The following is a 23,935-nucleotide window of genomic DNA, read 5'->3' as shown; positions in this document are numbered from 1 at the left end:
TGACCTCCAAAAACAAATCTCCACGATAAGGAGTGATGCAGTCAGTCCAGCCAAACTTTAACTTAACAGATGCTGTGGCTGAGCTTAAGAGAGCTGCTAACACCAGATGTCCTATAAACTTATATATGAGCTGAAGCATCTCTGTGTGAACATTATGTGTTTGTGGTGTTTGCTGCCAGAAGAGCTTCAACCAATTATTCAATTCATGTGTGTGTTAAGCTGTCTAGGGTTGGGAATGATTTCTGTGCTGTGACCTAATTACCTCAATAAATTCTTGTTCTCTTAGCCCCGCATCTTTAGGCGTGGTCCTTCTGCATGAACCTGAGTCTCCAACCAAGACTAAGTATATGATCTGGATTTTTCATTCTGAGCTCTTCAGCTGTGCCTGGGACAACCTTTAAATTTTACTTCTTAAATCATATGAATTTAAATGTATGTATCATATTGATTTAAAATTAACATGGTTCATAATATTTAATGTTTACAATTTCTGTCAATTTAATTGTAATTTTGGTATTTTACACTTTTTACCACAATTTCCATTAATTTAAATCTAATGCTGAATTGGTTAAATGTCTAGGAAGTGAGGAGGCCAGTTCCTGGAGCTTTAGAAGAGGAATATGGTCCCATACTTCCATAGGGTTCTAGCTGCTCAACAGTCCTGGACCATTTTTGCCATATTTTTTGTTTTATGATGCGCCAAATGTTTTCTATTGGTAAAAGGTCTGGACTCCGGGCGGGCCAGTTCAGCATAGGACTCTTCTCCTGCACAGCCATGCTCTTGTGATAGATGTGGTTTAGCATTGTCTTGCTGGAATAGGCAAGGTCTTCCCTGAAAGAGATGTAGTATATATGGCAGCACATGTTGCTCTAAAACCTCTATGGACTTTTCAGCATTGATTGTGTCTTTCCAGATGTGTAAGCTGCACACACCATAGGCACTAATGCCCCCCCATACCATCGGCATCAATGGTTTCAAAAAAGAATTTCCAATTTTAATTCATCTGACCACAGAACACTTCTCCATTTTGCCTCGGACCATTTTAAATGAGTTTTGGAACTCAGTAGCATTTCTGCATCGTGTTCACAAATGGCTTCTTTTTTGCATGATACAGCTTTAACTTACATTTGTGGATTTCACTGTGAACTGTGTTCATAGACAGTGTTTCCTGGAAATGCTCCTGAGCCCATGCAGTGATGTCCAGTAGAGAATCACGCTTGTTTTTAATGCAGTGCCGCCTGAGAGCAAGATCACACGCATCCATTTTTGAAGTTTGGCCTTGTCCTTTGTGCACATTCTTGTAGACTTTTCATTTCATAAACCTCTGGATCAAAGCAAAGTCTTCACAATTTTACATTGAGGAAAATTTTTCTGAAAACAATGTTTTGAGAGACTCTGCCTCTCTGAAATGCTCCTTTTATACCCAGTCATGTTACATTCTGTTTTTATTTAAGTTTTTACACATCATTCCTGACAGGGATCTCATCTTATTATTATTATTATTATTATTATTATTATTATTATTATTATTATTAATTTTAATTTTATTTATATTAGAGTTAACGCATACGTTAACTCTGAACGCCACAGAGGATAAAAGTCTCACATTCCAAAGTTCTTCATTTACACTCGACCAGGCTACTTTTCTGTCTCTGTTTTTTACAATCATTCTTCAGCTCGCAAATATTATAAAAAAATATTATTAGTCTTACTGCATTAATTGTGTCTCTTTCTGTTTTTTCTCTTGGTACCAGGCCACTTTTGATGACTCATCGCTGCTGTCTGCCTCTAGTCAAATGAAAGGACGGATGACACCTTCAGCCATCTGCGCCCGACGGAGCATCAGGGCCACTTATCGGAACATGGTCTCTTGCCTGCAGTTAAAGGAAGTAGCTTAAATTTACTCGCTGCGGTTCGAAAACACTTATGAACGATCAAACCAAAGATCTCAAATCGATGTGTATAATTAGTGTTTCGCGTTGACATGGAGAAGATAACGGCAGTGGTGGTGCTTCTTATCCTAAAGTCAGGTAAGAAGACTTTTTAAGTTAAAATGCTATATTTTTCATAATTTCATTCTTCTAGTCCATTTTAAATGTTTTAATGTTCAAACATAGCATAGACGGTCAGATTTATAATGGTAAAATAAAAAATTTCGTGATGACTCCCCACAACTGTGCAGAGCTTTTCAACATTTTAATTCATTGTTTGAGATCAATGGCTTTGACGTTACTGTGTTGGTACCTTCTCACAGATATCACAGTAAAAAAGCTGTAAAAACACACTGCTGAGCCCCATTGGACATATTGTACTAGGAACCCAAGATACCTCCTACATAATGCGTATGTCTTAGTACCTGCTAAATAAGTTTCAGCGTGTTTTGCATATTCCCTGAGACGTTTCTTCATTAACACCACAGCCACAGCCCCCCCTGGTGGTTGTGGTACAGATATTACAAATATAATATACAAATATTATGACCTAATAAATGAAGTGTCAGCGCATAAAGTGGTTCATTCAGCTTCACCAACAGTGACCTTTGACCATTATTTTTTTTTTATTATTGTACTTTGCCACAAGTAGCATAATTAGTATTATTTTATTAATCCAATTCTTTTACTTTTGTACATGACACTAATAAGAGCACTATAGTTAATGCTGGGGCTGATCTGTGTATAAGTCAATAAAAGCAATAAAACATACTACATGGCTTGTCCTTCCCTCTCTGCAGGAACTGTGAGTGCTGGTTGGTCAGTGACATTTGAAAACCCCAATATTTGTGCCATAAAGGGATCATCAGTGGACTTCAGGTGCACATACAATTACACTGATGGAGAAACCGTAACAAAGACTGCATGGTACAAAGGGGCATTCAAAGATAAGATCTGGACACGTGTTAGGCTCTCTGACTTTCCTTCATATGACAATCGTACTGAGTATCACGGTGACTTGCAGCATAACTGCAGCCTTGCGATTCATGAACTGCAGGTTAATGACAGTGGATATTACTACTTCAGGTTTGATACGAACAAGTTTGGACAGCGTAGTAAAACGTCGGTGTATCTGTCTGTCACAGGTAAAATCATCCTGACTTGAGTGAGTTTGAAATTTTCAGCCTAACATCACAGTATTTACTAAGATAATTTGTTCCCCTGACTGATATGCAGGGCTGAGTGCTGAAGTGCACCCAGAGCAAGTAAGAGCAGGAGACAAGGTGACTCTGGAATGTATAACCCAATGCCAATCTCCGAGCATAGTATGGTTCAAAGATGGACTTCCACTGGCCAAACCAGAGTTCCGGGCTCAGGCAGAGGATTCTGGGACTTATTTCTGTGCTGTCAAAGGACAGGAATCATTGCATTCAGATCCTGTGGCTCTGGATGTTCAGTGTAAGTACAATACCAACACTGTTGACTTGTTGAGCTCTTAATTTTGAAATCTGCAATGTCACTTGTAACTGGATTTATTCAGAGTTTGACAGAAACATGTCTTCTTTTTGAGGTTTAAAAAAATAAAGTAAGACAGTTGTTGCTTTAGTACACCTGAGGCTCCGGTTACTATGCTCACTTACATTGCACTTTAATATGTATTCAGTACATTCATTATGCAAAAAGTGATAGTTTCACATTTGGAAATAATATTGCATATTATTGCCCAGAGTAATAACTTTTCAAGTATAATCATTTACCTACCACCATCTTTAAAGCTCACTAATGGACATATTACCTGTTGTTGCGATGCTATGCTAATGGGCTTCCGAATCAAACTCAATTGATGCTTGATATTCGTTTTTTGGTAAATGTTTTATCGATTGACATTGGCTTTGTCAGGTATAGGTGGATTTACTGTAGACAACAATGCAATGGTTTTGTTTTAACAACAGATCCTCCTACAAATGTGTCCATTGACGTGAGTCACTCAGGCAGTCTGGCATTGGGCAGCAGTGTGAATCTGACCTGCAGCAGTGCAGCTAATCCTGCAGCAGAAAACTACACTTGGTACAGGAGGGCTTCTAGCTCCAGCTTCCTGCTCCTGGTGGGCTCAGGGGAGGTGCTGTCTCTTCAGTCTTTAGAGGCGTCCCACACTGGCCTCTATCTCTGTCAAGTCAGGAACAGTGTGGGAGAAGACAACGCAACTGAGGTGCTTCTGACTGTGGATCGAAACGACAGTGAGTAAGCAGGGGACTTAAAGCTTCTTGCTAGACTGAGCAGTCATGACCTGCGTTTTCGAAACAATTTTCGGGAAACTGTGGGAGTGACCTCAATTTAAAATCAAGTATTTTTTTATCACACATGCAACCATCAGTCTGGAATAAGACCCAAATGTTGCCAAATGGCTAATATGACAAAATAATGTAATTGCAACTTTAAACAAACAGCTTTTTCAACTTAGCCTGTTTATTTTCTACCCCTCTCTCTACTAACAGTCAACCGTGTCATTCTCTTTGTTGGTATTGGATTGAAAGTTGTTATTGTGGTGCTACTTCCTCTGGTTGTTATCTGGGCCGGGTGAGTTAAATTACACTGTACACAACAGTTTCAATGTTGCACCCTTTGGAGATGTTTCATTTTACTATGGCTGTCAGGGAATGTTGAAGAGATCCTTTTCCTATTTCATTTTAAGGAGAAAGACGTGTAAGTCTGCTGTGAATAACAAGGTAAGAAAGACCCAGTATTGTTTAAGTAATTGTAATTATAGTTTGTAATTATACAGTTGACACATACTGTTATGTCTCATCTTTTTCAGGAGCACAGCCACGATTATGAAAATGTCAGTGCCTCCCAAGAAAATAAAAAATTTAAAGATAAAATAAAAGATAAAACTGTTACACAGAAGGAAATGTATGTTTAAAAAAAAGAAGAAGACTAATGAAGCATGATTCCATTTGATTATACTTGAGAGATGATTTGCACATTGGCTCAAGTATAACTGTTCACTTCCTGGAGCTCAGCAGAGGAGGTTTGGCTTCCTCTTTCGGTCTGTGACAGTGCCCTTTTTCTGGGTACTTTAAATACATGAATATGATACATGGAAAATATTAATTGATCACTTTGGAAATATTGTTATTTAACAATTGTTTGTAATTACTGGGAACATCAGGGTGTTTCCAAACCAGGAAATGCTGCCCCCTTATATTTAAATTCTTATCAGCCTTCTTATCTACTGTATTAAATATAAAATACATTTTATAGAAAGCTTACGTAGCTCATTGCCATTCAGTAATCTTATTGTTTATGATAAAAACTATGGGCACATACTAATGCATTTCTGCATCAAACAGGAATAAAAGCTAGCTAGGTGATGTAATAATGGTATAAGGTATGTGCTTGTAAGACATATTGTTATGACTTCTGTATTATCAACATGGTCTGATTATTTTTCTACTGTATGTTATTTCAAAAATAGTATAAGATTTTTTTCTATGCAAGTAACTATATTTATTAAATTTCTAAGGATTTTTTTCTTTCAACAGTTTCCTTTAAATGTCAGAAAACTGAATCTACAAAACAATTCATTTCCAAGAAAGTTGGGACACTATGAAAAATGTGCATAAAAACAATGATTTTCTCTCTACAACTCTAAAATTTATGTTTAATTAAAATGTGTACAAAAACAACCTGTAGAATATTAAAGCTAACACAGTATTAGGAACAATATGTTCTCAATTTAAATGTGATATGAACAACAGGTTTTAAAAGAGTTGGGACATGTGCATGCTTTTCACCTCTTATGTTATGTTGCATCACCGCTTTGTTTAACAATACTCACATTTGGAAACTGGGGAGAACATTTGCTTTACCTTTTAAAGGATATTTTTTCAGTGGTTTTCAGTAGGTGACAGGTTTGGTCTGCTTTGGTATGGTGTTGCTAAAATTATGTAATCTAGATGGCAGCATATGTCTCTGAGAGCAGAGAAGCATTTCTTGCAGCATTTATGGATTACACACAATCATGAGATGTTAAAACAGCTGCGTGTTTGTAAGCATTACACAACTTCCAGTCTTGAGCTTTGTTGTTAGTGTCAAATAAAAAAATGTGCAAATACCTAAAAAAAAAAAAAAGAAAATCCTCAGTCTTCACGTTTGATGTCCTCTCTTTTGCTGTGTACAACTAAAGAATTTCAAATCAATTAAGCATTGTTTTTATTGACATTTAACACCACAATTCACCACAATTACATTTAAACCAAATCTCAGGCAAAATTCAATGAGAGAATTCATTGGTTTAAAAATGAGCTTAATAAGCATAAATGATGGAATCAGTGGTATTACAGGATAAGCACCTACAATATTCTGCACTCTTCAGAAAACATAATGAAACTGATAAAGATTTACCATAAAGCAACTTGACAGAAGAACTCTTGACCTGATTTTCTTTATGAATCAGTCTCTTTACATGCAGTATTTTGGACGTGATGCATCAAACATTTTTATTTATTTAGCCATTAAAAATAGGAGATAGCGACAACAATATACTCAGCTGTTGTCTCTTTAACATTTGACTAAAAATAGAATAATACGATGAATAGTTTATTTTACAAGAACATTTTGCAAATAGATGTCCTGGTGTCAGAGTCACTGTCCTCAAGGCTATTATCCTCAGCTCTGTATCTGCTCAGTATCTGTTGGCGCCTTATCACACTGATGAGTTTACTCAAAAACGACAACAAGTATGAACCAGTCTGTGCTGCTAGCAGCTTTTAATTGGATTAAAACTAATGCATTTTCAGTCATCCTCTTCACACTCATCATCGGTAATAACAGGGTTCTAATAACAACGTACTTCATTGTTTCCTATTTATAGATATCGCTTGCTGAAAAGTATATATTACAAAATATCTAGTAAAAGTGTAAAAAAATTCTGGATGTTAACTGTGTTTTCAAGTGTTTACAGCCTGTTTTATCAGCTATAATAAATATTTTAATAATTTCTTATTGAAAAATGCTACCTAACAGATGCATTTAGCTTTTTCTCATAGCACAGGAACAAATTATGTAATAGGCATCGACCTTTGCTTACAATTGGTTATTTCAAAGTGAAGCAATTACTCTAGAAAACCACATCAGTCATAATGTGATATTCATTTTAAGGTCCATGTAACTAGGGATTTACATGACAAGAAGAGATGAAGGCAAAATGCCAAAGACTGACAAATTACATTAAATGAAAACAGCAGGGTTGCTGAGCCCACAACTGAATGCCATGTATATAATGAAAGGTGTGTAGTTTGTTGGCTATGATTCCTAAAATAAATCGGTGTCTGGTGCTGCATATCTATGGTTCTGCAGCCGTTGTCTCAGCAAGTGCATATGACTGGCGTGAGGATGTCCCCTGTTTCCTAAAAGAACAGAAAAATAACAAATATTACATGACCTTTGAAATACTAAGTTAAACATATAAGAATTTTTTATTTTTTGGTCCTTTCGGCTTATGCCGTGAGTTCAGGGACACCACAGCAGATCATTGTCTGCATGTCTGCCCTTCCTGACGCAACCCTCCCCAATTTCTACCAGGCTCGGACCGTCACTGCACAGCTGGGGAGGAGAAAGGGCTGTTGGGGGTTCAGTGTCTTGCCCAGATACACTTTGACATATAGCCGGGACTGGGGATCAAACAACTGAACCTGTGGTCCATGGACAACTGCCTTTACCAACTGAGCTACAGCCATACCCAAGTTAAACATATAAGAATATTTTTTATAAAATATAATTCATAATATGTTCATGTACTTGAGACTGCAACTTTAGACTCAAACAATGAAGCTCTTTTGATAATATTCACACGTCTGTGGATCTGTGGACATCAATCACACAGAGACACTTTGTGACATCTGTTTGCTGTTGCTGACATCTGTTTTGGGATATCAGAATATGCTAAGCAACAAGCACTGAATGTATACTGTGGTAATTGTGTTATCAGATACAGTAACACTCTTTGTTGGGGCTGTCAGTCACACCCTCAACTGTTTCTTTTCAAAACATGTTACTTATATTTAAGACCAACCAAAATACAGTACCTCAGAGGAATCCTAATGATGAACTGTTGATATAGGTAGCATAGAAATATAGTACTACTAAACAGTTGTAAGAGAAGCAAATTACTCACCTTTTCAGGAGGACAGCAACTACGGCTATAATAGCCAGGAGCAAAACTATGGTCACTCCAATAAGCACCACTCTGCTGTCTGAATACTCAGATGCGCTTGTTGCTGTAGTGGACAAATAAGTGCATGTGAATGTACAGAACCTGAATTGACTACCTTTACAATTTAAGTATTTCTTAATGTTGGGCTTTAAGGAAACAAGGGAGTCTGTTGTGGACCCTCTGCTTGTTTGCAGTTTGCTGATTTAAATTCAATAGAAGGAAATAATGCATGTGTAAAATGTGTTTCTTATTGTTTCAAATGAATGCAAAATAGCAAACTTATGTCTTGCAAAAGTGATGTTTGGAAGGTATAAAACTACCCGTGTCTTTATTACATACAATTGAATTCAACAAAATGTATCTTTCTTATTGTATATGCATTTAAGCATTAGCGCTGGTATGTGAGCTCATTCCTAGGTCATGGAAAAAGGGCAGGAGATATATAAATTATCTGTTCTGTGGGACACATCGTCTCAGGTTTATCGTCTTTCTTAGTGCAGAAAATACGACTTTCTACAGAGTAGCAGCATAGTATTATGCTATGTTAAAATTATTGAACTTATCGAGATGTCTATGCACAAAACCAGGTTTTTCGGGATGCCTGGAGCACACAAACATTATCTGGCATCAAAACTCAGTATGTAAGAAACAACTAACAATTAAAAAAATTGAGGCTTCATGTATGTATTATCGAATACTAGCTATAGTCCAAGGGCCAGGGGAAGAATATTTTCTCTCACTAACCTACATAAAGACTGCCTTGTGCTCTATTCATGACTTGCATCCATTATCTTGAACTGCTTATCGTGTTTAGAATTGCTGGGGACCAGAGCCTGTCCTAGGAGATGGGGTACATGTACACCGTGGACAGGTTTCACCTGTCATTTCGTTGTAACAAAAGCTTTACAGATATGTCATGCAGACAGACAACTATTTACACCTAAAGACAATTTAAAGTCACCGATTACCCTAACATGCAGCCCTTTGGACTGTGTGAGGAAACCTACACAAGCACAGGAAAAACGTAAAACTCCACAAAGAAGTAGTGAGGCAGTAACACTAACCACACTACTACTATGCTTCCTTTAGTCCTCAAATAACATTTTAGTTCCTATATTTTTTAAAATATAGAAACTTAAATTTACCTACTCATTTACCTACTTTTGAAATCTCTGAGTGTTATAGTAGAAGTCTGTGATCCATGTCTGTTGCGTGCTACACAGCAGTGCTGCCCCTTTTCCTCAGCAGTGATAGTGACACTACTGATGGTTAGGTTTCTTCCCGTGGGTGTAGTCAAGGATTGTCTTGCTTGATGAAAGCTTTTGTCTGCTGTAGGGAGACATGCTTCCCCCTGGTACCAGGTGAACAGTTGGACAGGTGGGTTAGCATCACTGCTACAGGTCAGAGTCACAGGAAGTTTGTTATGGAGCTCCCCAAGAGGAGAGACTGAGACAACAGTGTTTCGAGGAGCATCTAGACAACAAGGAGGTCAAAGGGCAGTTACATGTAGCTTCAGGTCATTTTAAATCCTGTCAAACAAACAAAGTGCTTTTAACCCACTTATCGAGTTAAATCTAACCTATTTACAGTTTCTTCATCCAGTGAAAATTTTTTAAAGGCCTTCTCATTTAATATCCTCTGTCAATAACTGCTCGAAACTTTATTTGACATTAAGGGATTTCTTTTTCAAACATTCTTTGTGTCATTCATCATTTTCTTTTTAATAAGGTTAAATGCATCACAGAAGAAACCAGATACAAAAACTGAATAACCTAAGGCTAAAGATGAGGGATCACTTCAGAGATAATACATAGTCTTCATAGTCTTGAGGACTGTAGCGTAAGATGTCCACCATTTTACATGAGATTTTTTTGTGAATTTACAAAGTAAATAAATTTAACTTACATTGCACATCAATGGCAAGTATTCGTGAGTTCTGGATTTTTTCTCCTGTCCGTATCTGACAGTAGTAGGCGCCAGAGTCATTTGATGTAACTTGACTCACGTACCACACTAATCCAGTGTGGCTTGGGCTGGTGCTTGTGCTCTTGTACCATCTAAAAAGTGTTGTTGAAGTGGCTGCAGGGCTGCAGCAGGCCAGACGTAAGGTCGCACCCTCAGTTATGTCACTCATAGCATGCGCTGACGATGTCACTGCAGTGGGGGAATCTGGAAAAAAGGTTGTAATAATTTTATGTGCTGCAGCAAGAGTACTGACTGGAATTAGCCAGAGAGATCGTATTTCTCCTTCATTAGCTTTCCTCTATTGCCCCCCCCCCACCATAAAATCTAGAATACAATTTAAAACTTATATACAAAAACATTTATCATCAAAATCAACTGTATTTGAATGACCTGATCCCCGGCTTTAAAGGTGTGTGTTTTCACTGTGCAGCTACTGAACCTACAAGGCTGCCCAGTTAAGTAACTGAAGTAACATCACCATTTCGCAACACACTACACCCTGCACTACAAACACAAAGAGAGTTTGCATTTCAATTGTCTCTGAAACCTTAAATTGCTATGTCCAGCAAAGACAAAACCAACTTGTTGGCTGTGAGTGTGATCAAGCTGCAAACATCAGTGTAAGATTCTATTCGAAAATTAGCTTTAGAAATGTGTTTGTTAGGTCAAGCTGTATATATAATTTGACTGAAGTTTCAGTTTTGCTTTTCAAAATAATACATAGAGCACAGAGGATTGCACAGAGGAAGTGGTTAACAATTGCTGCAATGCTGATAAAACACCAACATTTCTTGCCACCGCAGTACATAAGCATTTTTAGGTTCATAATTTCAATAGACATTACAGTGGGAAATTGATCATTTTAGATTTTAGTATTTAAGGTTCATTTTGTTTGTGCAGATACATTTGACTAACTGTTTGAAAAAGTTTGGCCTTTTTTTTTAAATGTTTCTGTTTTCTTTGGCACTTTGTATTCCTACAAATAAACACTGATTGACTGTGGCTGTAATGCATCTGCTGCAGATGGTGCTGTTTGCATTGATGGTCTTTAATATCTATTGTAATATTAAATGAATATTCCCACCTGCCACCAGGAGCTGTATGCCTCTCTGCTCTGGCATTTTCTCTGTTGGATGGTTGGTGATAAGATAAAACACGTAGGTTCCACTGTCTGACCGTCTCAGATCAGAAATCCTCAGAGAACAATTTTTTGTTCCTGGCTGCCCCAGGTACTGCACTCTGTTCTGGTAGGATGGTTCAGGGAAAATAGCAGCACTGTGAAACACATACCTGGCAAAGAGAGCAGCAAAGTCAGACTTAGATACAGTACTTCATATATTTCTCAAATTATTCCAGGAGCTATTTTCTTATGTGGTGTGTTCTTGTGTCTTACGCAATACCTTGGTGTGATACAGCGGCTCTCTTCAAGACACCACATCTCAGACAAAACTTTGTATTCTTGTCCCTCAACACCTCCGGTCTACATGAGAACAATAAAGACAGCTACTACTGTAAATCCCACTAACTAGACTGTAGTGTTGATGTTAAAGTCACTTCCTGATCTTTTATGGCAAACTTAAAAGTGGTTTACTGGTAATCAAGCTCAACAATGAACACAGATCATTCGCCACAAATTCAGCTTGAGAACACACCGCAGGATATACAGCAGCAGCTAACAAAGGCGTCTTTATTAAATTACCTGAGCAGAGAGCTGCCCCTCTCCGCTGGTGTTATTAGCACTTTGGGGGTAGTCATAGGAACAAGGGAGAACCACCGAGGAACCAATCACAGCACAGATGGGACTGTCTGGAAGATGAACTGACCAATCACCAGCAATAATACCTGGAGAATAATAGTTTTAACAACATAATGTATAATATTAAAACATTATAACCATTTTTAATCATTTGTTCAAATGAGGAAAACATGGGAACAACTTAGTTGTGTGATATTACAGAACTCATCTGTGACATCAGTGACATAAACAACAATCATTTAAAAACATGTAGATTGTTAAATAATGTTAGCCAGAGACAGGGTGAAAACAACTACAACGTAACTCAGTCTACCTATAAAACAGGTATTGTTGCAATTTGCAGTGTTATTCAAGTGTTGTGCCTTAGTGGGCTTTTTTAAAATTTTATTTCATTTGAGCTGCTTTTTCACAGTTGATAAGAAATAAGATCTGTCTGTTTAGAAAGACCAAATTCAGTCTCAACTTAGATGCTTTTAGGAGGAAACAATTGATTTTCTCCTGAAATAATATAACAAACAGTTTCAGGAACACATATTATTTGTTTTCTGGCATCAGGACACAATTTTGTTCAACTTGTGTTGAAACTACACTGCTGTTGGTACTTTCATAAACACTCCTACCTTTCAGAGACAGAGAGAGTGTGAGCAGCAACCAGCAGCTCTGTGACATGTCTTTATCCATCTTCTTCTTCGTCTTCTGATGTGGTGGTTGTTATTTTTAATGTGACTTGCTGTCGTTGTTTCTTGTACACTTGCACTTCTTGCCTCACCTTTTAACTTGTGGCTGTGACACTGTGATCCTTATCTACCGATCAGCCCTCGTCTTCTCAGGCTCAAATTTACTCAAGTCACTGATTTCTCTTCAATCTGTCTAACTTCCCTTTATTTTTGTTGCAAAGAAAGAACTGGATGGATGTTTGGGCTTTCTCTCTGTAAAAGGGAACTTACTAAACATGTGTGTGTGTGTGTGTGTGTGGGGGGGGGGGTTAGCCATAAAAGGACTGTATGTTGGCTGACTTGATCACAATACAGTCTTATGATCACTCATCACACTTGCTGACAATATTGTCTGTATAATAAAGCAGCGAACATCCTCATGTTATGTTGCCTTCAAGTAAGTGTTAGATTCTGTCTCATTATGCTAATGCAGCCCTATAGAACAGTGTGTCCACCTGAGCAGGTGTACACTCAGACACCTGCTCTCGAGCCCCCTTTGTCCACTCAGCGACGTAGCTTAACGTCACTCGTGCCCCTCCGGTCTACGCAGCGCACCTCTCACAGCACGAGCTCAGCGAGCCACAAACTTCAGATTAACTTTCACTAACTTTGTTTCACCTCGTATTGTTTTCCAGATGTTTCTCACATTGCTGGTGGAAGCCGGCGCAAATGGTTTTGGTTGATAGAAACACTTAAAACCGTCGCTGGGAGTTTCTAGCTGTTTTTTCTCCTCTGGGGTCAGTAACCTGTGAAGAGAGCAAAAAAAGGATTTACTGAAAACTGGGATTTATCTGTGGTGCCGTGTATTTTCGCCTGTCGCCGAGGCCGACGTTTTTATTTGTTTTAATCCATTCTTTTCAGTGCGGATAAAGAAAAACAAAGCAGTACTTTTCACTGAAGGAGAAGGCCGAAGCTACACCTGCTTAAAGGAAAGAAAGGTGAGTCTGCAACGCTAGCTCTGTTATTCTAACACTGAGAAGAAAGTAGCTTTCATGAAATCATTCTAAAAAATAGGCTTTTTTTAGTTAAGGAATGACTAGGTGTAAAAACAAGTAGCTCGCGGGGAAAAACATATTTTGGTGAAACATGTAAGTGTTTTAGTAACTTATTTAATGCCTTTTACTGATCTACCGATCATACCAATCATCTCTGTACAAAAACCTCTTGAGAAGGATCTTGAGAAGAAGCTAATAAATATACAAATAGCCTCCCACAACAAGTTTGTGTTTCAAATATTATGGCCTTGATATTTACGATATAGGGGTTAAATATTTATAATATATTGAGCAGACATACAAGAAATGTGTTATTATATTGTTGTTGGAAGAGTTTATAGAACTCTTTTTCATCATTATTTCATCAGGCTAAAGGGATCGCTGAGGTACTACTGTAGATGAATCAAGGAGAGAAGGAAGGAAGGAGACTGCTCTACAGACACTGTTGCCCACTGCTTCCTGCTCTATACAGATGTATGCCGAAAAAGTTGTAACCGAGGGAAAGATGGGTGAGTGCACATATGACATTGTTGTTGGTGCCTTTTCTTCCCACCCCTCCCCGGTTCTAAACACACACACACACACACACACACACACACACACACACACACACACACACACACACACACACAGACATAGATTAAAATGCTGAGCTGGTCATGCTCCAGCTTGTCCTGTCTGTTCTCTTCGTTTGGGACCAGACATCAGTCCACCTGACAGTTAACCATTAACAGTCTTGTTCAAAGCTACTTTGGCTATCTGTCTGATATACACTGGTTTTATTTTTGAGGGTTGTCTTCGAGCTTGGAAAACATTTACTTGGACTGGTTTTAATAATGTTTTCATTCCGTTAGATTAATTCTTAAACCCAAATAGAAATGTGTAAGTGATGTTAATAAAGAGCCAGAAATAACCACAGTTCATACTCTACCAAGGTAACACCTTGTTGTAAATTTGTTCCAATAACAACTGACCTTCCTGGCAGTTATAAACAAACAACACCAGTCACTCTCTCTACAGTCAGCATCAGTAAAAGGAAATTATTCTCAACATGATGCTGTGTTATGATGCCAAAGTTTTGTGCAAACACTTTGCAACATTCTGGCTCCTTATGATTCATGACAGTATTAACCAGTGCTTTTATAGCAGGAAAAGTAAGATCACTTGCTATTTTACTGCCGCTAGAACACAGCCAGTGTGAACTGTGAAACAAAAATAAATACAGAACTATTTGATCACTTACACTTTCCTAAAGTTTCTTCTGATATGACAAATCTTATATATATATATATATATATATATATATATATATATATATATATATATATATATATACACACACACACACACACACACACACACACACACACACACACACAGACACACATTATTTCTTCAGTCCCTACCTTATATTGAAGTCTTCAGTTAAAATTCAATCTGTGTCATTCTTACATTCTCATTAATAGGTCTTCTTGGTAACTGTATTGGTGCCTTCTTGTGTCTACAAAGACATAAAGTTTGTAACTTTCTATTGCCTGAAGAGAGTCCACCCAGATGTAATGAATCAGGCTATGTAAAAGAGCCTGGTTAGGGAGGAGCACATATGGACAGCTTTTTCTGGTCTTAGTTAGGTAATACTTTTCAGAAACAAACTTTATTTGCCTTAATCATATCATGTTTACATACTATGCAGACATAACGTGCAGTCACAGAAACACTGCCACTACCAAGGGCAGAGTATTATCCTAATCAGGACAATATTTACTGTACAGTATGTAGATGTTTAATTTATGTGTGCACCATGACAACCAAGTATGAGTCATGTCTTCTGCTGTGTCTGTGGTCTCCTTCTGCTTCTGTACAGCTCTCTTTGCTTTATCCCACTCTTGCCACACCTAGATACATAGAATCTGGTTGTTTTTTTTCGACAGTAGACTTTCACAGTCCAACTGTCCTTACCTTTATGAAGAGGAATAACCACAGCCTTCTAGCATATATATACCACCCACCCCCAAGTAGTGGACTTCCATGCATGTGTCTCATTTGGTACACAGCTGGTTATTTTCACCAAAGAGTGAAATGCTAAAGTAGGAAGGAACATTGCATGCAAAGCTAAGGGTATCCCACCCAACAACCCACAGAAAGAGTAATGAGATGGTTTTCCACTCTGTGATGCCTCTGGCAGCTCATGTGACTCATTGGTAAATATAGGAATAACCTAAAATTAAAAATGATACATGAAATGTTTCTGTGTGAATGGTCACAGAAAGATTATTCATCCATGCCTCTCGTGCCAACTTTATTTACACCACAAACCATGGCAATAAACCATCCAGTCACCTTTATGTGGTAGTCCTACGGCATTGTGAAATATTCATGAACCATAGTGATGCATTGCATTGGCTTTATCTGTTAAAAATGTATCTCAAGCATAACATAGTACTTGTTTCGTCCTGCATGACTGTAAATAGTACCGTGTTGGCTGGATAGAGAGCAGGAAAGAGAGACAAAGAAAGGGGTTATTGAAATAAGGGGGTGAACAGTACCTGGGTAGGTGCCGAAGATTTGGTGTGTAGAAAACAATATCTCAGAGAATGATCACAATTCAGGATTTTACTGATACAATGTCCAGTCAATGTGTGATCAGATGTTTACTCATTTTTGTTGCTGTTGTTTGCCTTTATCTTTCTTTATGTTTCTCTAAATCCCAATCAGCACTTGCAATTTTACAACTCAAGGCACAGTGACACTATTATTAAGCAAACTTAATGTTTGAGGGGCAGTCTGAGGAAGGGAGGAGGAGCAGAGAGAGAGCAGGCACAAAAAAGAGGAGGAGGAGACATGAGGCACAAAGAGGGGGAAAAAGGAATGAGAGACATGAGTGTAAGAAAAGGTAGCGTGTTTTCTGGAAAAATCAAGTCAAAGTCCAGGTAGAAAGTTGGAGAGGTTGTGCTGTGTAGCGAGCAGGTAGGGAGCAGATGTGAGGAGATAGCAGAGAAGAGGGAGAGGTCACTGGATTAGTAGGTCTACACAGCTATCATGTTTCTTGGTTCGAATTCGACAACTGTGGGGGCAAACAGTGTGTGTTGTTCTGTACAATACTGGTTCTTTGTTGTCCTTAAAATTGTTCTGTTCCGCAGGTCAAGACTGACTCTTGAGTTTGGTGACAGTTTGGTGAACCCGTTCAAAACAAAAAAATAAAAAATAAAATAAAAAGAAATGCCATGTGCAGTATTCTGCAGGTCGAATGTTACATTTGGACTGTTTTTCATTTTGATAACATTTTGTCCCTTTTTCGCAGATGGAACATGGACATGGAAACTTGGCATCTTGTGTCTGTTTTCTCTTACTCAATAGGGAACATTCATATTAAGTATCTCCACTTGTGTGTCCTGGCACACTATTTGACAATATCACTAAAACCGTCCTTGCCTTTTGCTATATAGTAAATGAAAAATCTGCAAAAGCCATTGGAGTGCTACTGCTATAGTGAACTCAACTATGGAACAAAATTCTCATTATTAATGTACTACATAACTACAGGTTACATTTGCATTTTCTATCCAGGCTACATTAATTGGCCCAGATTACACCCAATGTACATGCATTGTCATCGTCATCATTATCTCATTGGCCTAATTGTAGCCCTGTGACACCCGGATACTTGAATATGAAGAGTCAACTCTCTATTGGCAACACCTTTTTTTTTCCCTACTAGTATGAAAAAAGTCTGCTGCGAAAAGGACCATTCTGCAGATAATATTCTTAACAGTGTTTGTACTCAATGTCTCCCACACTTAACCTGAGCAAAAGTCAAGTAAGCCATAACAGCATACCCATCTCCCCTACATACATACAGGGGCTTCAAAGAGAAAGATTCATCAATCAGTGTAATTCTGTTTTGGACCAATATGTTATTTAATAAAAATGTAAAATGCAACCTCTCATACATACAGCATTGCCTGTAATTGGGAACATTGTGATCTGATTGAATGTGCCTGTATCGAGAGGTGTAATCTTTGTGTCCTGGTTTTGCCAGGACTGTTGCTCTAATGATAATGATGATCATAGGCATCATGTATTACTGGGATTTGTTTAGGATTACAGTACCTATAAAAAAGGTCATTATCTTCATTATCCTAAAGCTGATTTGATGGAGGATGAAACAGTGACTCTTCTCTGTGCCAGACAATAAGGAATCCCTTATTAGCCACCTTAGACATCATAAAATAAAGATTAAAACAAAGCAGCAATATACCATACAGGTGTCCAAATAAGCCGTGACAGCAAGCCATGAAAATACGACAAATAAGCAACTCTGAGGTGTGGGTCAAGTTGACAAACTTTGCTCAAAGCAAAGGATAACGGGTGGAAAGAGATACAAGGGGAACAACACCTGTGTGCAGGTGGCACACATGCTTGACATGCCCACAGAACAGACATGACAGAATATGCTACGTAGTTGAAGTTGAGTTTACTCTTGCTTTGTAGAGTAATGCTAAACTTTAGACTATTGATCTCTTCTGTGTCATTTGTACTTTTCAGACTGTGCCAGAAAATGTGCTGCAGCACTTCTCGTTGGCACAGCGAGCTGAAACAGTTTTGCTGTTCATTGCTTAATAGTCCAAACAAAGAGCACTTGTGTTATTCTGAGCTGTAAACAACAGTTAACTTTAGTGCACTACTTCCCCTTGTTTAAGCTAAACCATTTTTTCTGCCACCTTTGTTTGGTGGCATATTATGTAATGTTTGAGGCTGAGTGCTGCTGTATACCGCCTGTTGTTCTGTAAACATAGATCTAATATGAGTTCATGTACATTCATGTATACACTGTATGTGTGTGTCTGCAGGGAGCAGGGGAATCTCTCTGACCTGTGTGTTGACCCCCTGCCGGGTGATTGGTGTGTGCGTGACGTTGATGACCTTGGGAGCCATTGGAGCAGCCGTCTGGGCCGTAGGTAAGACCACATGATCCCATGCAAATACTCAGCACATGCACATTATAGTCAACCACCTGATACCAAAATCTATTACTTCGATTGCTTTTGATATTTCATGGTGTTAATAATTTAACATTTTCACTGTAAAACTCCAAAACTAAAATCTTTGTTTGCCGGCTTAAAAAAAGATTGTTGTTTACCCCCCTACAGTTACATACTGCACAATGGAAGAAGACACGGGTCTGTATGATGGTGAGTACAAGAGGATATGGTGATTCATATATAATCTGTAGTTTTAAACCAGATTCCAAATATTGGTTTAATAAAATCTGACATCACTTCCTATTGTCAACAGAATAGTTTTCGAATTTTAAATAAGGAGAAGTCCTACATGTAAATAAATTAAAAATTGTGCTACTGACTTTAGGTATGGTGTATACAGTATGATTTTGGTCCTAAGCGGAAAATCAAACTGGGCTGAGGAAATAGTGATTAATTTTGGTGAGAATGCAGGATTTTCTTTAACTTTTTGTATTACATTGATGAGGTTATATTGTACTCAGAAAAATCAGGCCATTGTCTGAATCTACATTACATGTATGTTTCTGATAATTAATGATTTATATGGATATTCAAAAGAAAATAAAACACAGTAGCTACAGTAGCTGAAACTGAGCGTGTATTAAAAGCGAACCCTTGTAGTTCAGGTCAATTCTGCTGACCAACATCTCAGAGTCTTTGACTCCACCCAAAGAAGGTGGCGTCAGGTGTGTTCCTCTTCAGCGAATGAACTGCTTGCAACCATCAGCTGCGAAGAAGTGGGCTTCATCAGGTGAGATATACTTGCAGTTACGTGTCAGTGGTGTCATGGATTGTAGTGTTATACCGATGTAATGTGCATGTGCGTGTGTTTCAGTGTGCTGAATTACTCAGTCACATCAGTGCCAGAAGCCAGTGGAGATGGCGGAGAGTTCTTCTGTGTCAGACCAGAAGATCTCAGCTATGGCAAGAAAATCAAAGACTCATTGTTCCCATGGTAACAAACACCTGTCTGTTTGATCGCGCACCTGCCTCACAGCAGTCTAACGTTCTATTACACTGTTGTCTCTGTTGCTTCTCCTGCCACTTCTTTCAGTTCTCTACTCAGTTAGCATAGAGAAAAGCTGAACAGGAAGTTGGTTTGGAGGTTTTCATTCTCTGTCTGGCTGATACTAACGCTGTCTGTCTTTGTTCCAGCGACTGCGAGAGCAGGGAAGTTCTCACACTGTTGTGCCAAGGTAAGGCGTGAGTAGAGATCCAAACTAGTTGTCCAAAACACTGGCTCACTTTAAACTGAGGGTCTTTTTCTCTAAAGGGCAAAGATCATCTTTTTCTTTCTGTCTAATGCTGATGCCCTATAGTCCTATTTCTGCTTATCTCACATTTGTTTCCATTTTTATTACCTATTCTTTCACTGACTCATGCTCATTTCTATTCTGTCGTTGCTCTATAATTTGTTATTCATACCCTCTATATTAACCCTCCATTTGCTCCTTCACAGACTGTGGCAGGCGTAGTTTTGCAGCAGACCGTATAGTTGGGGGTGTGGATGCCAGGCAGGGCAGCTGGCCTTGGCAGGTCAGCTTGCAGTATGATGGAGTTCATCAGTGTGGAGGGTCCATCATCTCAAACCGCTGGATTGTCTCTGCAGCTCACTGCTTCCCTGAGTAGGTGACAAACCTTGATTCTACATAAACAAAATTAACCTGGACATGTTTGAAACTGTATTATTTTCGAATAAAGCTATGTTTATCCCTTTTCCCTTAGGCTGTACTTTATGGCACTGTTACATTATCAGATTTTTCTGATGTTTGCTTCGTCTGTTTTTAAGACTGTGTGTGCTTGAATGTGTAAAGTTTAATATTTGTGTAAAGAGCATAATAAGCTTAGAACAGAAAAAAAAATGTCTTTCACTTGTCATGCTAGACGATACCGCTATGTTAATCGCTGGCGTGTGCTGCTGGGCTCCATTTATAATAAACCAGTCAACGCCAATGTGGTGGAGGTCAAGACCATTGTTTATCACAGCAGCTACCTGCCATTTGTGGATGCTAACATTGATGACAACAGCAGGGACATTGCTGTCTTGGCCCTCACCCAGCCACTCACTTTCAATGGTAGGACACACAATGACACACAGGTTAAGCAGGCAGATTTTCAGTCTCATTTACACAAGCATGAGTATTGGATTGTATGATACAAGACACTGAGAGAAGACTAGAAAGACACAGACCCATTTTCATAAATGGCATAAATTCATGCTGTACGTTTCTTGTTTTTCCAAAATTCTTTTCAACAACACAAAAGTTTTTCTATCCAACATAATTATAAGCACTGAACAGAATATAACCACTGAATATAACCACCCATTCCTTTTTAATTTATTTTTTCCTGTCATCTGTCTTGAACTGGCTTTTATTTACTAATGTAATTTCTTGAGGAAAGCAAAAAGATGAGGAGAAATACCAATGTGTCACTGTTGTTATTTTACTAGAAGCTGAATAAATGTTTCAGTAGGCCATGTGTGACATCTAGTGTTTGTTGCGTATAATTACACCCAGCATTCATTCACAGACTCACCCCTGAATTACTGGAGCCCTGCCCAATCAAAATTTGTTTTCCCTGTGAGGAAAACAGAATCAAATACAGTGAATTGGATACTGAGTCTGGGAGTCAAAGCAAGACATGCTGTATCATACAAGTCAAAACTTTCTACATGTCTATACACAGCATGATTTGGATCATGCTAACAATTTATTTATGTTTACTTCACTGATCATTTAAGTGGTTCATTGCATTTTATAATAAGTGATGAATCTGTGTGTGTTTGATGAAACATTATTCTGCAAAGGTGTTTGTATATATCTTAATATGTATTTTGTAGAATACATACAGCCTATTTGCCTGCCAGCATATGGTCAAAGACTGATAGACGGACAGATGGGAACAGTAACAGGCTGGGGAAATGTAGGATACTATGGTGAGTCTCTCGATCGTCCCTGTACTGTAATACACCGAACACTGCTTTATTTACATTCCTTGAGGTTTTGGAAAGTTATAGGATGTCCATCCTCGTTTGCTTTCCTGTGGTTATCAATTTTTGAAATCTTTTAATCTACAGGTCATCTGGCAGATGTTCTCCAGGAAGCCAATGTCCCAATCATCAGTGACTCTGTCTGTAACGCTCCCGATTACTACGATAATCAGATCACCACCAGCATGTTCTGTGCTGGCTATGAGAAGGGAGGAACTGATGCCTGTCAGGTCCGAGTCTACTTGTGTTTATGCATTCTGCTTTAAAAAAGCATGTTTGCATATTTGGGTGTGTTTACTTTGGTCAATCTTGTGAGTGTTTATACTTGGCTAAAATGGAGACTTAAATAATAATGTCTGCATAAACTATTACCACTATGTGTGGATTTAGGGAGACAGTGGTGGCCCTTTCGTGGCAGAGGACTGTCTATCTAAGACCAGTCGGTATCGTCTACTGGGGGTGGTGAGCTGGGGAACAGGCTGTGCTATGGCCAAGAAACCTGGTGTCTACACCAAAGTGTCCCGTTTTTTACCCTGGATATCTACTGCTATGAGGGTAAGAGGCTTAAAATTCTATTGCATTTCTCTATCACATCTTTCTAATTATGTTGTCATCTTACTGTAATTGAAACATACAAAATACTGCTACAGAGTTTTTTGACCATCATTAACGTTAATGCCCAATAGCAATAAAAAAAACCCAATCGACACGACATCTATTTATTGCATGGAAAACAGAGTTAGTAGGGGACCACCCAGTTCTTCTTTACTCATACATACACACACAGACAAAACACAAAATGGACAGGTTTCCAAACAAAAGTGTCTTAATGAGATCAGCATTAGTACATTTATAATTAATTATGGAAATGTGTAAGGTTGAAGATCCTCTAAGTATTAATCAGATATAACTGTGATGTTTTCTTACATTTAAAAGTCTTCTCTTATCTCTCCTCAGAACTATCTCAACTCTCCGGGGGTTCACAAATTAGCTCGGACATGAGATTCCTGCACCCATATTTGTATTTTCTCTACTCTAGGAGGACAATATGGGTAGATCCTATAGATGTCAATGAGTGTTACAACAGGTGTTACCGTGTTTAAAAGGATGTGATGGTTCTCTTGTATCGCAGCTCCAAATTCTCCTGCATACCTAAAATCTTTTACAGTAAAGAAATTGAATGCCAATATCCTACTAATATACTGTATCTTTGCAGATAAACACAGACAGATGTCTATCAGAAACATGAGGTTTTGAACCTTTTTTGTTGAAGTTGAATGATTTTGTTATTTTTAAGTTATGAAGACATTAGAAAATAAATACTAGGCCTGGTAAACAGCCAAAAGTGAAATAGTATCAAAATCACAACTCAAAGACAAATCACATTAAAATAGATTATATTTCTGATATAAATGTTTTCACATATTATATATTTTAGATAAACATTACTGTACTGTAGTATAACTAAAAGACAAAAAAAAAAAAAAACAGTGTAGAGTATTGAAATAGGCCTGTAGGTAGGTTTAGATTTATCTTAGGCATTAAAGATGTAATTATACATAATAAGAGATGGAAATTCCAGCACTGGGTTTTCTGTAGTGAATGTTCCCTGTGATACAGTTACAGTTATTTGTAAATAAAGATCATTAAAGGTCTTGTGCAACTTTAACACTTTGTGCAACGCAGGCAGAAAAGAATTTCAGTAACGCATGAGTATATCTAGCAAATAAGCTTTGTTTTGAAAGGTTACAGAACATCTTAAACTTTTTACATAGTGAACATCTCATCTTGCACAATTAAACACTTTCTAGTGTTGCACAATTAAACTCTTTCATGTTTTCCCATGAATACATATTCATGGAAGCGTTGTGTATACCAAAATCTTACATTTATAATGGACAAGTGAAGATGATGGTCATATTCAAATCAGTATTTTTTGTTGTTTTGTAAATATTACTTAATGTCTTGTGTATGCAGGTGTTTATGTAAGACATATTACAGTTGTCTAAATGATCCACAAATTTTTAAAAGTGCAATAACAAAACAGAGACAGTACCTGTGGGGTTGTTCTCATAAAATCTAATTTTAACGGTTTCTGGCGCTGATCTTTAGATCTTGACTATACAAAGTGTAACATACGACAAGACAGAAATCACTTAAAAACTGTATACGTTCTGTGAATGCAGTCCAAAACCACTCACACGCAGTCCCCCTTTGAGATAAAACCAATGTGTGTACATTTACAGCAAATGTGATGTTTGAGAAATAAGAATTGTATAATGTAAATTGATGCATTAAGTGTTGTAATGTAAGAAAAAAATTAAATAAAAACAATTTACGCAGA

At 37.9% G+C, this 23,935-nt stretch overlaps 3 protein-coding genes across 5 annotated transcripts; 2 read left to right on the top strand and 1 right to left on the bottom strand.

Annotated features, from left to right (window-relative positions):
• The first annotated feature begins 1,799 nt into the window (after positions 1 to 1,799).
• Positions 1,800 to 6,128, top strand: LOC137130449 (B-cell receptor CD22-like). The gene is made up of 7 exons (XM_067510625.1): positions 1,800 to 2,031; positions 2,733 to 3,077; positions 3,169 to 3,390; positions 3,885 to 4,169; positions 4,428 to 4,509; positions 4,625 to 4,658; positions 4,748 to 6,128. The coding sequence occupies exons 1-7, from the start codon at positions 1,986 to 1,988 to the stop codon at positions 4,850 to 4,852; spliced, it is 1,119 nt and encodes a 372-aa protein (XP_067366726.1). The 5' UTR covers positions 1,800 to 1,985; the 3' UTR covers positions 4,853 to 6,128.
• On the bottom strand, positions 6,128 to 13,129 carry LOC137130448 (carcinoembryonic antigen-related cell adhesion molecule 8). The gene is made up of 8 exons (XM_067510624.1): positions 12,488 to 13,129; positions 11,811 to 11,953; positions 11,512 to 11,591; positions 11,196 to 11,401; positions 10,052 to 10,315; positions 9,308 to 9,619; positions 8,108 to 8,210; positions 6,128 to 7,340 (listed from the first exon to the last, which is right to left on the bottom strand). The coding sequence occupies exons 1-8, from the start codon at positions 12,546 to 12,548 to the stop codon at positions 7,277 to 7,279; spliced, it is 1,233 nt and encodes a 410-aa protein (XP_067366725.1). The 5' UTR covers positions 12,549 to 13,129; the 3' UTR covers positions 6,128 to 7,276.
• Positions 13,130 to 13,178: 49 nt separating this feature from the next.
• On the top strand, positions 13,179 to 23,935 carry hpn (hepsin). 3 transcript variants are annotated; one of them, XM_067510622.1, is made up of 14 exons: positions 13,179 to 13,320; positions 13,445 to 13,521; positions 13,947 to 14,087; positions 18,429 to 18,536; positions 18,729 to 18,770; positions 19,221 to 19,350; positions 19,435 to 19,554; positions 19,755 to 19,795; positions 20,059 to 20,224; positions 20,484 to 20,674; positions 21,442 to 21,537; positions 21,679 to 21,821; positions 21,982 to 22,146; positions 22,549 to 23,935. In XM_067510622.1, the coding sequence occupies exons 3-14, from the start codon at positions 14,051 to 14,053 to the stop codon at positions 22,591 to 22,593; spliced, it is 1,284 nt and encodes a 427-aa protein (XP_067366723.1). In that variant the 5' UTR covers positions 13,179 to 13,320; positions 13,445 to 13,521; positions 13,947 to 14,050; the 3' UTR covers positions 22,594 to 23,935. The 3 variants fall into 3 exon arrangements, with proteins under 3 accessions (XP_067366723.1, XP_067366722.1, XP_067366724.1); XM_067510621.1 differs by lacking the exon at positions 13,179 to 13,320 and having other exon boundaries at positions 13,323 to 13,521; XM_067510623.1 differs by lacking the exons at positions 13,179 to 13,320; positions 22,549 to 23,935 and having other exon boundaries at positions 13,323 to 13,521; positions 21,679 to 21,879; positions 21,982 to 22,119.

Source organism: Channa argus, chromosome 7 (assembly GCF_033026475.1).
Source record: "Channa argus isolate prfri chromosome 7, Channa argus male v1.0, whole genome shotgun sequence".
Taxonomy (NCBI): Eukaryota; Metazoa; Chordata; class Actinopteri; order Anabantiformes; family Channidae; genus Channa; species Channa argus.
The sequence above is the reverse complement of the archived record's forward strand: the minus strand, read 5'-3'. Positions and strand labels throughout refer to the sequence as shown.

Coding starts and splice junctions, on each gene's coding strand:
- LOC137130448 (XM_067510624.1), bottom strand. CDS start 12,548: ATGGATAAAGACATGTCACAGAGCTGCTGGTTGCTGCTCACACTCTCT. Junction 10,316..11,195: donor CATACAGCTCCTGGTGGCAG/GTGGGAATATTC, acceptor CCTTTTTTCCAG/ATTCCCCCACTGCAGTGACA. Junction 9,620..10,051: donor ACTTGCCATTGATGTGCAAT/GTAAGTTAAATT, acceptor CTTGTTGTCTAG/ATGCTCCTCGAAACACTGTT.
- hpn (XM_067510622.1), top strand. CDS start 14,051: ATGTATGCCGAAAAAGTTGTAACCGAGGGAAAGATGG. Junction 14,088..18,428: donor TGTAACCGAGGGAAAGATGG/GTGAGTGCACAT, acceptor GTGTGTCTGCAG/GGAGCAGGGGAATCTCTCTG. Junction 19,351..19,434: donor GAAGAAGTGGGCTTCATCAG/GTGAGATATACT, acceptor CGTGTGTTTCAG/TGTGCTGAATTACTCAGTCA.
- LOC137130449 (XM_067510625.1), top strand. CDS start 1,986: ATGGAGAAGATAACGGCAGTGGTGGTGCTTCTTATCCTAAAGTCAG. Junction 3,078..3,168: donor GGTGTATCTGTCTGTCACAG/GTAAAATCATCC, acceptor ACTGATATGCAG/GGCTGAGTGCTGAAGTGCAC. Junction 3,391..3,884: donor TGTGGCTCTGGATGTTCAGT/GTAAGTACAATA, acceptor TTTTAACAACAG/ATCCTCCTACAAATGTGTCC.